At 38.9% G+C, this 14,547-nt stretch overlaps 1 protein-coding gene across 2 annotated transcripts in view; it reads left to right on the top strand.

The window, feature by feature from the left end:
* Positions 1-14,547, top strand: part of LOC133656232 (calcium/calmodulin-dependent protein kinase type II subunit gamma-like) — a 252,554-nt gene that overhangs the window by 65,698 nt on the left and 172,309 nt on the right. For both annotated transcript variants that reach the window (XM_062057166.1, XM_062057167.1), the window contains exons 4-5: positions 11,434-11,488; positions 11,643-11,708. In XM_062057166.1, coding sequence (XP_061913150.1) covers positions 11,434-11,488; positions 11,643-11,708 — 121 coding nt within the window. The remainder of the gene's footprint in view (positions 1-11,433; positions 11,489-11,642; positions 11,709-14,547) is intronic.

Below are 14,547 nucleotides of genomic sequence, written 5' to 3'. Positions count from 1 at the left end.
TAATGCGTCTAGGGCAGGGGTGTCCAAACTTTTTCCACTGAGGGCCGCACACGGAAAAATTAAAGCATGTGGGGGCCATTTTGATATTTTTCATTTTCAAACCATAACACAAAAATGGATTTTTTATTTATTTTACCTTTAGGGGTCCCGGGGACCATAAAGGGTCTCAGTCATTAAAATGTTAAAAATAAGTCAGATTATTTTTTTTAAATTATATAACGCTTACAGTAAATCTCTATATCAACTTCAAGTTGATATAAAGTAATACAAATTAAAAAAAATGTTTTGTGGCTTTTCTGTCAAAAACTTAGTTTTTTTATAGTAAAACTGAAATATGTAATATTTAGTAATTAGAGCCCTAAAAGATCAATAAGGCAGGACACCATTGATTTTAATTATTTCATATTTTTGAGTAATCACAGTGAAAAGATAAATAAAAAATCACTAAATATATTTGGGATCCAAAAGGTGCCCCACTCATAAAGTGATACATTTTTATTAGGTTTTTCTTTTAATTTCTACACTTAATTTATGAGATAAACTTCAGATATATCTGTCCATTTTATGCTGGAACAATGATTTTTTTTTTTTTATGCGCTTTTGTCAAAGAAAACTTTGATGTTTTTCTATGGCTACTACACAATATATGCAATATTTACCACATAAAACATTTTAAAGTGAAATATTTGAAGTAATTGGAGCCCTGAAAATAATTCATTATAACATGGATTTTTTGTCTTTTTTTTTTTTTTTGAGCAATGGCAAAAAAAGAAAAATAAAGAAAGACAAAAGGAAAAAAAACAACCTGCATGGCAGCTTTTGTGTCAACATTGCAACTTTTTCTCGTTAGATTTCACCTCATTCCACTTTTTTTAATGTTCTTTTTTATTTTTACAATAGTATTTCCAGAATGTGTGCCGGGCCGGTAAACAATTAGCTGCGGGCCGCAAATGGCCGCACTTTGGACACCCCTGGTGTAGAAGCTAACTGTTTATGGCCACTATAGTCTTAGTACTGTATTGTATTTATTCATCTTAGGGTCACATAAAAACGTGAGTCAGTTTAGAAGTGGTAAAATCAGCGGGTTTTTCCTTTGTGGTAAAGGGGGTATAAACGGTGCAAAGTTATTCTTTAGCTTCCGCCTTGTTTCATCCCTTCTGTATATAAATCAACACAACATCCGTACTTTGGAGCAATGTTCACGGACTCTGGTATTTGGCTTGTTAGCTTCCAGTTGTAGTCTAGCGATGACGATGACTGTGGGCTCCGTGACCGACGAACGGGCGTAGGCCCGACGGCAGCAAGTCTGGACGGGCCGCTCGCCTTTACGGAACCTTAGTTTGTGGAAAAGGTGGCAGAACTGCTGGAGAGACGAGGTGTGGACGCCTTTCTAATGATGCACGTCCTTAAAGGCCTACTGAAATGATTTTTTTTTTTTTTAAACGGGGATAGCAGATCCATTCTATGTGTCATACTTGATCATTTCGCGATATTGCCATATTTTTGCTGAAAGGATTTAGTAGAGAACATCGACGATAAAGTTCGCAACTTTTGGTCGCTGATAAAAAAAAAAAAGCCTTGCTTGTACCGGAAGTAGCGTGACGTCGCAGGTTGAAAGGCTCCTCACATTTCCCCATTGTTTACACCAGCAGCGAGAGCGATTCGGACCGAGAAAGCGACGATTACCCCATTAGTTTGAGCGAGGATGAAAGATTCGTGGATGAGGAACGTGAGAGTGAAGGACTAGAGTGCAGTGCAGGACGTATCTTTTTTCGCTCTGACCGTAACTTAGGTACAAGGGCTCATTGGATTCCACACTCTCTCCCTTTTTTTATTGTGGTATTTTAAACCACCTGGGATACTATATCCTCTTGAAAATGACACTCGAGAACGCGAAATGGACATTCACAGTGACTTTTATCTCCATGACAATACATCGGTGAAGCATTTTAGCTACGGAGCTAACGTGATAGCATCGTGCTTAAATGCAGATAGAAACAAAAGAAATAAGCCCCTGACTGGAAGGATAGACAGAAGATCAACAATACTACTATCAGGAGACACTGAACCAAACACTGGACCTGTAACCACACGGTTAATGCTGTGCCGCCTGGCAATGCTGTTGCCAACGACGCCATTGAAGCTAACTTAGCTACGGGACCTCGTCAGAGCTATGATAAAAACATTAGCGCTCCACCTACGCCAGCCCTCATCTGCTCATCAACACCCGTGCTCACCTGCGTTCCAGCGATCGACGGAGCGACGAAGGACTTCACCCGATCATCGATGCGGTCGTCGGCTAGCGTCGGATAGCGCGTCTGCTATCCAAGTCAAAGTCCTCCTGGTTGTGTTGCTGCAGCCAGCCGCTAATACACCGATCCCACCTACAACTTTCTTCTTTGCAGTCTCCATTGTTCATTAAACAAATTGCAAAAGATTCACCAACACAGATGTCCAGAATACTGTGGAATTTTGCGATGAAAACAGAGCTGTTTGTGTTGTGATACAATGTGTCCGAATACTTCCGTTTCAACGATTGACGTCACGCGCATACGTCATCATACATAGACGTTTTCAACCGGAAGTTTGGCGGGAAATTTAAAATTGCACTTTATAAGTTAACCCGGCCGTATTGGCATGTGTTGCAATGTTAAGATTTCATCATTGATATTAAGGCTGAAGCGACACGTCGACGTAGTCGGCGTCGACGCGTCGCATAATTACGTCACACTACCGTCATGGCGGAGCGCAAAGCAGACTGTGCGAGCGAGGGGAAAAACGCACGCCAAAAGTCGTCAAAAGTGTGGGAGTATTTCAATACACAGCCTAATGTTGTTGTATGCACGCTGTGTCGAGCGGAAATGGCCTATCATAGCAGCACAACGGCTATGAACGAACATTTGAAAAGAAAACCATCAACTAGTCAATCGTCCGTGTTAGCATACGTTGTCATCATTACACAAAAACATGAATGTGTCATTTGTATCTGCTAGGGGTGTAACGGTACGTGTTTTGTATTGAACCGTTTCGGTACGGGGATTTCGGTTCAGTACGGGGGTGTACCGAACGAGTTTCTAAGCTAAAGCTAACTTTCGCTGCTAAAGTCTTAACAAGTTGCTTTGCTCCTCTGCCTCTGTCTCAGCACGCAGCATTGTCCCACCCACACAACCATCTGATTGGTACACACGCAGCATTGTCCCACCCACACAACATCTGATTGGTACACACGAAGCATTATCAGCCAATCAGCAGTGCGTATTCAGAGCGCATGTAGTCAGCGCTTCAGCGTCGAGCAGATAGATGTTTAGCAGGTGAGCATCAGGCAGCGGACTCTCCCCAAATGATAATAAACACCTCCCAGTCAACTACTAGTAACATCACTATGAGCCCGTTGACCTTCTAGAAACTTAAACTGCAGCTCAGCTCGCTCGCAGCCCTGGTTTGAGGTGAAGGCTAATTAGCTCTCAGTTCCAGCCACATCGACCCCTTCTGAGCGCCTATTTTCAGCTGCTGGGAATATTGTAAAGAAGAAAAGAACCAGAGCATGTAGACATGCTAACCTTTCTTCATTACAACTGTTAGTCACTCACTGGAATGAGTAGAATTGGTTATTGTGTACTGTGTTGGACTGGATGTTTATTTTGCACATTTTAAAAGCAATACTTAATGTTTACAGTGCTCCAGAATATTTAGATTGGCACTTTTTTGTATTGGATGTTTATCTGTATTTTTGCACATTTTAGCAAATAAGCAATACTTTCACTTTTGTTGAAATGTTTACACTGTTGTTACAGAATATTTCGTTTTGCACTTTTTTGTATTGGATGTTTATCTTTATTTTTGCACATTTTAAAGCAAAATAAGCAATACTTTTACTTTTTAAATGCTTATACTATTGCAGAATATTAAGATTTGCACTGGATGTTTACTTTTATATTTGCACATTAAAAAGCAAATAAGCTACTTTTAATTTTGTTAAATGTTAAAAGTTTTAAATGTTTACATTGTTACAGAATATTTTGTCATGTTGTTGTCAATGTTGACTGAGTGGCCATACTTTTTTTTTTTTTGTAAATAAAAGCCATGCCTTTTGAAAAAACTGGCCTACTTTTATTTTTTCATCTTCATTTTAAATAAAATAAAATAAAAAATAATCGGTAAAAGGAAAAATAATCTATAGATGAATCGAAAAAATAATCTATAGATTAACCGATTAATCGAAAAAAATAATCTATAGATTAATCGATAGAAAAATAATCGTTAGCTGCAGCCTTAATAGATATATAAACTATCAGACTGCGTGGTCGGTAGTAGTGGCTTTCAGTAGGCCTTTAATGCATTGTTGCAGCGCGATGAATTTTGTGCACGTCATGCCATGCGCGTTTGCGAGACGAGCGGGTGAAGTGTCCGGCTGTGCTCGGGGGAGGAGGGGAGAGCAGCGGGATGAGAGGCTGAAAAGAGAGAGGCGTTCGTGCCTGTTGTAGGGCTGTTGGCCACTCTCCGAGTGGGGGTGTCACTAATGTCATATTAATGCTTTTTTTTTTTTCCCTAATATTTTCGCGATCGACCGGTAGGGTCCCAAAGATCGACTGGTTCATGGCGATGGAGGTGTTGGCGACCCCTGCTCTAGTGTATAGAACAGAGGTGCCCACACTTTTTCAGCAGGCGAGCTACTTTTCAAATGACCGAGTCAAAAGTTTACATACACTTGTAAAGAACATGATGTCACGGCTAGAGATGTCCGATAATGGCTTTTTTGCCGATATTCCGATATTGTCCAACTCTTAATTACCGATTCCGATATCAACCGATACAGTCGTGGAATTAACACATTATTATGCCTAACTTTGTTGTGATGCCCCGCTGGAGGCATTAAACAATGTAACTTTACCATGAATTGATTAACGTGGACTAGGGCTGCAACAACTAATCGATTAAAATTGATTATTAAAATAATTGCCGATTAATTTAGTCATCGATTCGTTGGATCTATGCTATGCGCAGAGGTTTTTTTTTTTTTTTTTTTTTTTTTTTAATAAACCTTTATTTATAAACTGCAACATGTACAAACAGCTGAGAAACAATAATCAAAATAAGTATGGTGCCAGTATGCTGTTTTTTCCCAATAAAATACTGGATAGGATAGAAATGTAGTTTGTGTCTTTTATTCGATGATTAATCGAAGTAATAATCGACAGATTAATCGATTATCAAATTAATCGTTAGTTGCAGCCCTAACGTGGACCCCGACTTAAACAAGTTGAAAAACTTATTGGGGTGTTACCATTTAGTGGTCAATTGTACGGAATATGTACTGTACTGTGCAATCTACTAAAACAAGTTTCAGTAAATCAATCAAAAACAAGGTTTTTCAAAATAAGAGAACAACTTCAACTCCAGTTATGGGAAAAAAAAGTGCCAACATGGCACTGCCATATTTATTATTGAAGTCACAAAGTGCATTATTTTTTTGAACATGCCTCAAAACAGCAGCTTGGAATTTGGGACATGCTCTCCCTGAGATAATCCTGATACCCACTACAACTATGGGAAATACTATACTTTGACTTTCACAAAGTGCTTTTTTTTTTTTTTTTTTAAACATGCCTCAAAACAGCTACAAAAACAATGAAGACACACAGCTTCAGTCCAGAGTATACTAGAGCATACTTACCAACCTTGAGACCTCCGAATTCGGGTGATGGGGGGGGGGGGTTTGGTGGTCAGTGTTTCCCATAAACTGCCAAGATACCTGTGGGGGCGTGGCTATGGGCGTGGTCACCATGACATCATCGAGTAATTTGCATAATTTACTACAATATGATTTTCTCTAAAAAGGCTCAAAAAATGTATACTTACTAATTAATAATAACAGTTTTGTTTTAAACGTCCATCCATCCATCCATTTTACAATATTTTTACAACACTTTATGTACATATTTATATACAGATTTGAACAATAAGTTATTCACTGAAATATATTTATTAATTGTGGTTCTTACAAAAAATATATCTTATAAAATATATAAGCTAAAAGGTCTCAAAGCTCTGCCCCTTTAATTAGTGCATACTAGATAATTTAACTTTAGCCTACTACTACAACCATATTATTTACCAGCAACATAAAGTGAAACAGAGGCAGAGGTGTCCTGCCACAGTCAGTAACAAATAAACAGAAAACAGTAGTGGTCAAATACAAATAAGGCAACAAGAGAAGTATCCTACACTTCTCTTTTGTAAAGTAAATCTGAACAGCCTATATGGGCATCTACATCAACTATATGATTTGCCTGAGAAGTGGACAGGATTAAAAAAAAAAAAAAAAAAAATTTTTTTTTATATTTATTTATTTTTTTAAATTTGTGGCGGACGTAATTCTTTTGCGGCAGGCCGCCACAAATAAATGAATGTGTGGGAAACACTGGTGGTAGAGGGGGGTGTATATTGTAGCGTCCAGGAAGAGTTAGTGCTGCAAGCTGTTGTGTTTATGTTGTGTTACGGTGCGGATGTTCTCCCGAAATGTGTTTGTCATTCTTGTTTGGTGTGGGTTCACAGTGTGGCGCATATTTGTAACAGTGTTAAAGTTGTTTATATGGCCACCCTCAGTGTGACCTGTATGGCTGTTGATCAAGTATGCTTGCATTCACTTATGTGTGTGTAAAAGCCGCATATATTATGTGACTGGGCCGGCACGCTGTTTGTATGGAGGAAAAGCGGCCATGACGACAGATTGTAGAGGACGCTAAAGGCCCGCCCCCAATAATGTTGTCCGGGTGGAAATCGGGAGAATGTTTGCCCCAGGAGATTTTTGGGAGGGGCACTGAAATTCGTGAGTCTCCCAGGAAAATCGGGAGGTTGAAACCGATACAGATAATTTCCGATATTACATTTTAAAGCATTTATCGGCCGATATTATTGGACATCTCTAGTCATGGCTGTCTTGAGTTTCCAATCATTTCTACAACTCTTATTTTGTTGTGATAGAGTGATTGGAGCACATACTTGTTGGTCACAAAACAACATTCATGAAGTTTGGTTCTTTTATGAATTTATTATGGGTCTACTGAAAATGTGACCAAATCTGCTGGGTCAAAAGTATACATACAGCAATGTTAATATGTCCCTTGGCAAGTTTCACTGCAATAAGGCGCTTTTGGTAGCCATCCACAAACTTCTGCTTGAAATTTTTGACCACTCTTGACAAAATTGGTGCAGTTCAACTAATTTTGTTGGTTTTCTGACATGGACTTGTTTCTTCAGCATTGTCCACACGTTTAAGTCAGGGCTTTGGGGAAGGCTATTCTAAAACCTTCATTCTAGCCTGATTTAGCCATTCCTTTACCACTTTTGACGTGTGTTTGGGGTCATTGTCCTGTTGTGCCCAAGACCCAACCTCCGGGCTTATGATTTTAGGTTGTCCTGAAGAATTTAGAGGTAATCCTCCTTTTTTCATTGTCCCATTTACTCTCTGTAAAGCACCAGTTCCATTGGCAGCAAAACAGGCCCAGAGCATGAATTGATTAACGTGGACCATGACTTAAACAAGTTGAAAAACTTATTGGGGTGTTACCATTTAGTGGTCAATCGTACGGAATATGTACTATACTGTGCATTCTACTAATAGAAGAATCAATCAATCAAAGCATAATACTACCACCACCATGCTTGACAGTAGGCATGGTGTTCCTGGGATTAAAGGCCTCACCTTTTCTCCTCCAAACATTGCTGGGTATTGTGGCCAAACAGCTCAATTTTGGTTTCATCTGACATCACATGGACAAAGATAAGACCTTCTGGAGGAAAGTTCTGTGGTCAGATGAAAGAAAAATTGAGCTGTTTGGCCAATATAAGTGTGTGTGTGTGTGTGTGTGTGTGTGTGTGTGTGTGTGTGTGTGTGTGTGTGTGTGTGTGTGTGTGTGTGTGTGTGTGTGTGTGTGTGTGTGTTATTTGTGAAACAGAAGTTTTTTGTTAACAAGTTAAAGGTGTTTAATGATAATACAAGCATGTTTAACACATACACTATCGTTCAAAAGTTTGGGGTCACATTGAAATGTCCTTATTTTTCAATGAAGATAACTTTAAACTAGTCTTAACTTTAAAGAAATACACTCTATACATTGCTAATGTGGTTAATGACTATTCTAGCTGCAAATGTCTGGTTTTTGGTGCAATATCTACATAGGTGTATAGAGGCCCATTTCCAGCAACTATCACTCCAGTGTTCTAATGGTACAATGTGTTTGCTCATTGGCTCAGAAGGCTAATTGATGATTAGAAAACCCTTGTGCAATCATGTTCACACATCTGAAAACAGTTTAGCTCGTTACAGAAGCTACAAAACTGACCTTCCTTTGAGCAGATTGAGTTTCTGGAGCATCACATTTGTGGGGTCAATTAAACGCTCAAAATGGCCAGAAAAAGACAACTTTCATCTGAAACTCGACAGTCTATTCTTGTTCTTAGAAATGAAGGCTATTCCACAAAATTGTTTGGGTGACCCTAAACTTTTGAACGGTAGTGTATACATTCCTTTCTTTCATGTAGACCAGAATGTAAGTTGTTGTATTACCGGTTTCTGATAACTTGCAATGATTGAAAACAGAAAGGATTCACAGTAGTACTAGTAACGTCCACATTTTTGAATGGAGGAGGGGAAAAAAGTCCTCCTTTCTGTCCAATACCACATGAAAGTGGTTGGTTTTTGGCATCTCATTTGTCCAGCTTTCATATTTGGTTTTAATACACATTACAATAAATAAATTGACGGCAAACTCCGTGTCTTGCTAGCTTTCTGACTCTTATTTTGTCAGCGCAGGCAGGATGGAGCGGCGCTTTTATTGTGAAGACAGGAACTGTGCGGTCAGACTTTAGATTTTTGCAGGTTCAGTGCGAAAGTCTGTCGAAATAAAAAGTGTTTCTCGCCTTCCTAACGGTCGTTTTTTAATTAGTGTACAGCTCTGGTAATGGGTACATTTGCACCCACCTGCACAAATGTACTTCAAAATGTAACAATCAAAATAAATATGACTTTTTTTTTGGTTTACTAGGGCATGCATATATGATATCCATTAGTTTGACCATTTAAAATCAACGATAATAAAAAGGAGATGCTTGGGAATAGCATAAAAATGCCCCAAAAACTTGGAAAAACGCGATTCATAGCGTTACTTTTTGGTGTAACCATCATGAGCGTTCTGTTCAGGTATATTTCTTTTATGTTTTGATAAATCATATTTATGTATTACTAAATTTAAATAGGTATTGATCAATCTTTAAGCTGTGTGTATTTGATTTCAGGTTGCTTTTGACATCTTATTTAGAATTGTAGTTGAAACTTTTACAACCTTGTGTTGCGCTCATGATGGTGTAACCCAGGGGTCGGCAACCCAAAATGTTGAAAGAGCCATATTGGACCAAAAATACAAAAACAAATCTGTCTGGAGCCGCAAAAAGTTAAAAGCCATATTACATACAGATAGTGTGTCATGAGATATACATTGAATTAAGATAACTTAAAGGAAACTAAATGAGCTCAAATATAGCTACAAATGAGGCATAATGTAGCAATATGTACATATAGCTAGCCTAAATAGCATGTTAGCATCGATTAGCTTGCAGTCATGCAGTGACCAAATATGTCTGATTAGCACTCCACACAAGTCAATAACATCAACAAAACTCACCTTTGTGCATTCATGCACAACGTTAAAAGTTTGGTGGACAAAATGAGACAGAAAAAAAAGTGTCATAAAACACGTCCTAGAAAGTTGGAGAAAGTTATACATGTAAGCAAACTACGGTGAGTTCAAGGACCACCAAAATTAGTAGGACAAAACGGTGCTCGCCAAATACTCGAATCAGTGAAGCATGTTTAATATAAACAGTGTGCTTTATAACAATTAGGGAGGTTTGTGTCATGTTTGTCCTCCTACATAAACCATATTAAAACAAAAAATATATTTTTTTCCCCTCATCTTTTTCCATTTTTCATACATTTATGAAAAAGCTCCAGAGAGCCACTAGGGCGGCGCTAAAGAGCCGCATGCGGCTCTAGAGCATACTTGCCAACCCTCCCGTTTTTAGCGGGAGGATCGCGATATTCAGCGCCTCTCCCGACAACCTCCCGGCAGAGATTTTCTCCCGACAAACTCCCGGTATTCAGCCGGAGCTGGAGGCCACGCCCCCTCCAGCTCAATGCGGACCTGAGACTGAGTGGGGACAGCCTGTTCTCACGTCCGCTTTCCCACAAAATAAACAGCTTGCCTGCCCAAAGACGTCATAACATCTAGGGCTTTTATAGAGTGCACAACTGCGCACACAACAAGGAGACGAAGCAGAAGAACGAGGAAATTACAGACATGGCGGCCGAAATGATATACTCATCATGAACGGAGAAGTTAAACAGGACAATACTGCCATCTAATGGATAGCCACTGGAACACTGAAATTCAAGTATTTTTTTTTCTTTCTATGTAAATTTAAAAAAAAAAAAAAAATATATATATATATATATATATATATATATATATATATATATATATATATATATATATATATATATATATATATATATATATATAGCTAGAATTCACTGAAAGTCAAGTATTTCATACATACATATATATATATATATATATATATATATATATATATATATATATATATATATATATATGAAATACTCGAGTTGGTGAATTCTAGCTGTAAATAACCACGCCCCCCCCCCCCCCCCCCCCACCTCCCGATATTGGAGGTCTCAAGGTTGGCAAGTATGCTCTAGAGCCGCGGGTTGCCGACCCCTGGTGTAACCAAACTAGATTACTTTGAATATTGATTCCCTTTTTTACATTTAGTATATTTAAATATACTGTGTTTTATGCTTTTTTCTTTTTGTAACATGTACTATACATATAATACAATAAAGTCCCATATGAAATTATGTTTCTAGCAATACTTTAATTAGGCCTTTGAAAGTAACACTCCAATGTCCATTAGTGGAGCTGTACACATTAATATTAGGTCATGTCAATCAAGTGACAAAAGTGACGTATTGGTGAATATTGATGATCACTAATTTTTTAGATCTATTTTAATAATACCTGGGTGGCAATGGACTGACACACCCTTCGCGATCGACCCAATGGGCACCCCTGGTATAGAACATGGATGGATTACAGCGCCCCTGCTGGTGTAGCCTAGTACTGCACTACCTTTCATCAGTTGCTACAAGACACGATTAATCCCACGATCAATTCCACTTGCACGACATTCACCACCATCAGTTTGATTATTATGGGTATGCCTTACCTTTTGTGTATTGATGGTTACATTTTGTTCCACCTCTTAACAGTGCTTCTCCTGCTCTGTATTAATTGGAATTTGTGTGAACCCGCCGCATTGGTCTCACTGCTCACCTTCTCCTTCTCTGTTTAGTGCGACTGCATGACAGCATTTCAGAGGAAGGATTTCATTACCTCGTCTTTGACCTGTGAGTATATTGCGAACACGTGCACACTCCAACACACACACAGATAGGGGTTGACATTTTGTCCATGTGTGCATGCCTGCAGCTTGTTTGTGTATGCTAAGCACTCTCTCTCTCTCTCTCTCTCTCTCTCTCTCTCCCCCCCCCGCCATCCCAGGGTGACAGGCGGAGAGCTTTTTGAAGACATCGTAGCCAGAGAGTACTACAGCGAGGCCGACGCCAGGTGAGCGCTTCATCAATGGCGCCATTTATATTTCATGCGCCGCTCTCGTTTATGGCCTTGTAAATTAAACGTTGGCGTTCGCCCGTGACAAACGAGGCGTTTTCCAAGGCGTCGCGCGCGCCGGGACCGCCTCGATTTGAAGTTTTCTTCCACCTTTCCTGACATTTTCCTCGACACGGTGACATTTAACGCTTGTGTAATGTTCGTATTGTTGTTACTCAGCCAGCGTTTGTGGGTCTGATGGACCCGTTGCATTTTGTGGCTCTTAATGCCTCACAATCAAACACTTTTACCGTATTTCCTTGAATTGGCGCAGGGCATATAGTATTCGCACGTCTAGAATTACTGCCGGGTCAAACTCGTTTCTCAAAATAATTAACGCATGCTTGGCCTTATCGCCGGTTCATTATTAACGCCCGGATCAAATTCGTTTCGCAAAATATTAATTTTATTATCGCATGTCTATAATTTTCGCCGGGTCAAACTCGTTTCGCAAAATATTTAGCATATGTCTAGAACTTCCGCCGGGTCAAATTCGTTAGGTCACGAGTGACGATTTACCTGTCCTCATTTTCAAAATGGAGGAAGCTGATTTAAAGGGCAATAACTCTTAACACCATTGATTTTAATTCATTATTATTTTTTGAGCAATGACACTTAAAAACAAATCACACAAAAATTATTGGGGAACCAAAAGGGTCCCACTCATTAAAGCAGACCTGGGCATTCTGCGGCCCACGGGCCACATCCGGCCCTTTGTGCGTCCCTGTCCGGCCCGCGTGAGGCCAATTATAAATTACAAAATAAATTTTAAAAAGTGTCTATGTCGAGGGTGCAATACAACGGTGCTGCTTTTGTTTTGAAAATCGTTATTTGTATTACTTCCGTGTGGACAGTGAATGTGAACAACTGCAATCACAAATTACAAAATAAAGTTGAAAAAACATCAATGTCGTGCGCGCAATACAACTGTGCTGCTTTTATTTTGAAAAGTATTATTTATGGGCGTATGTCCGTGTGTAACCTGCGGGTGAAGGTGCACATGCAGCGACAAGTGAAGCACGGTTTACACCCGAGACGCTAAAAAGAGAAAAGTTGATGACGAATGGCGTGTTTTCAACAAGACATGGACTGCCAAGCAACGTTCCCTCTAAGGTGCGCGCCTGCGCAATTGCGCACTGCTCAAGCGTCCGCTGCGCACATCAAATATATGCCGCGCACCAAATCAAATCCCATCTGAATTCTAAACAAAATAAACATATTTATTCTATGTAATTTTGCAATGCAACTTTGAGTGACAGTGACAACAAGCGGCCCTAACGGTGTTCGTCAACACCGTTCAATTGAACACCGTTCAATTATTGTAACGTCTATCGAGATGCTTCGAGGACAGGAATTATATCGATCACTTTAATGAGCAAAACTGTTTATATTCGGACATAACCACAAAAAAAACATGAGTAAAACACTTTTATCTCGAAAAACTAGTCATTTTCTGCCGTACAAACCAGGCCAAAACCAACTTGTCATCTGTCACCAACACGCATAGCACTAAACCACTGGTGCGTTTATGGCCACACAAAAAGTTGGACAACTCAAACACCACACAAAGTTACACTATGACTCCTCAGTCATACGTGTGCTTATTTTACTGTCATTTATTATTAATGTTAATTTATTTATATTAGTCATGGAATGCTGTTACACACACTATGTTGAAGTATTACTATTATTATTAATTATTATTATTATTATTATTTATCTTACGGTATATATCAAAAATAATATTGAGCAAAATTTAATTGAAATATTGTCGATGTGGCCCTCCAGCAGTGCTCGGGTTGCTCATGCGGGCCCCGGTAAAAATTAATTGCCCACCCCTGCATTAAAGTGTTAAAAAATAAATTATACATTTTTTTTACTGTTTACTTTTAACACAATAATCTCGAGATCAACTTCAGATCCATCCGTCAATTATATGTTGTATTTTTGTTTGTTTTTTGTTTGTTCGTTTTAGGCCCTTCTTTAAAAAAAATTTTTTTAAAAAAGCTAAATTTTTTATATGGCAAACACAAAATATGCAACATTTTCCCAAAAAAAATCTCAAAGTGCAATATTTAATGTGACGTAATTGGAGCCTTGGATAGGTCAATAATTCATAACATTGATTTTGATTCATTATTATTTTTTAAAGAAAGAAACAGCCTGCATGGCAACTTTGTTATTAGAGTAAACATTGCAACATTTTCTTGTTACATTTCACCTGTTTTCTCTTTCATACCACTTTTTATGTTTTTAATTTTTTTAATCGTATTTTAAAATGGGCCGTGGGGCAGTTAAAAAATGACCTGCGGGCCGCAAATGGCCCCCGGGCCGCACTTTGGACATCCCTGTCTTATATGTAATAGAAATGTGTAAGGGGGGTGTATGGTGTGTTTTCTTCACAGAAAATGAGCCAAAGTCAGATAGTCTCAGTTTGAAAAATGAATTAATTGTATCATTTTTCTTTTAATAAAAAAATGACAACGGGTCCCACAGACCCAAACACCACACAAGGGTTAAAGGCCTACTGAAAGCCACTACTAGCGACCACGCAGTCTGATAGTTTATATATCAATGATGAAATCTTAACATTGCAACACATGCCAATACGGCCGGGTTAACTTATAAAGTGACATTTTAAAATTCCCGCCACACTTCCGGTTGAAAAACTCCTTTGGATATGATTTATGCGCGTGACGTCACAAAATCCACTGAAGTGGTTGGACCCCGTCGAACCCGATACAGAAACCTCTTGTTTTCTTCGACAAAATTCCACAGTATTCTGGACATCTGTGTT

Source organism: Entelurus aequoreus, linkage group LG08 (assembly GCF_033978785.1).
Source record: "Entelurus aequoreus isolate RoL-2023_Sb linkage group LG08, RoL_Eaeq_v1.1, whole genome shotgun sequence".
Lineage (NCBI taxonomy): Eukaryota > Metazoa > Chordata > Actinopteri > Syngnathiformes > Syngnathidae > Entelurus > Entelurus aequoreus.
Note: the sequence above shows the minus strand (reverse complement) of the source record. Positions and strands in the feature narration are given on the sequence as shown.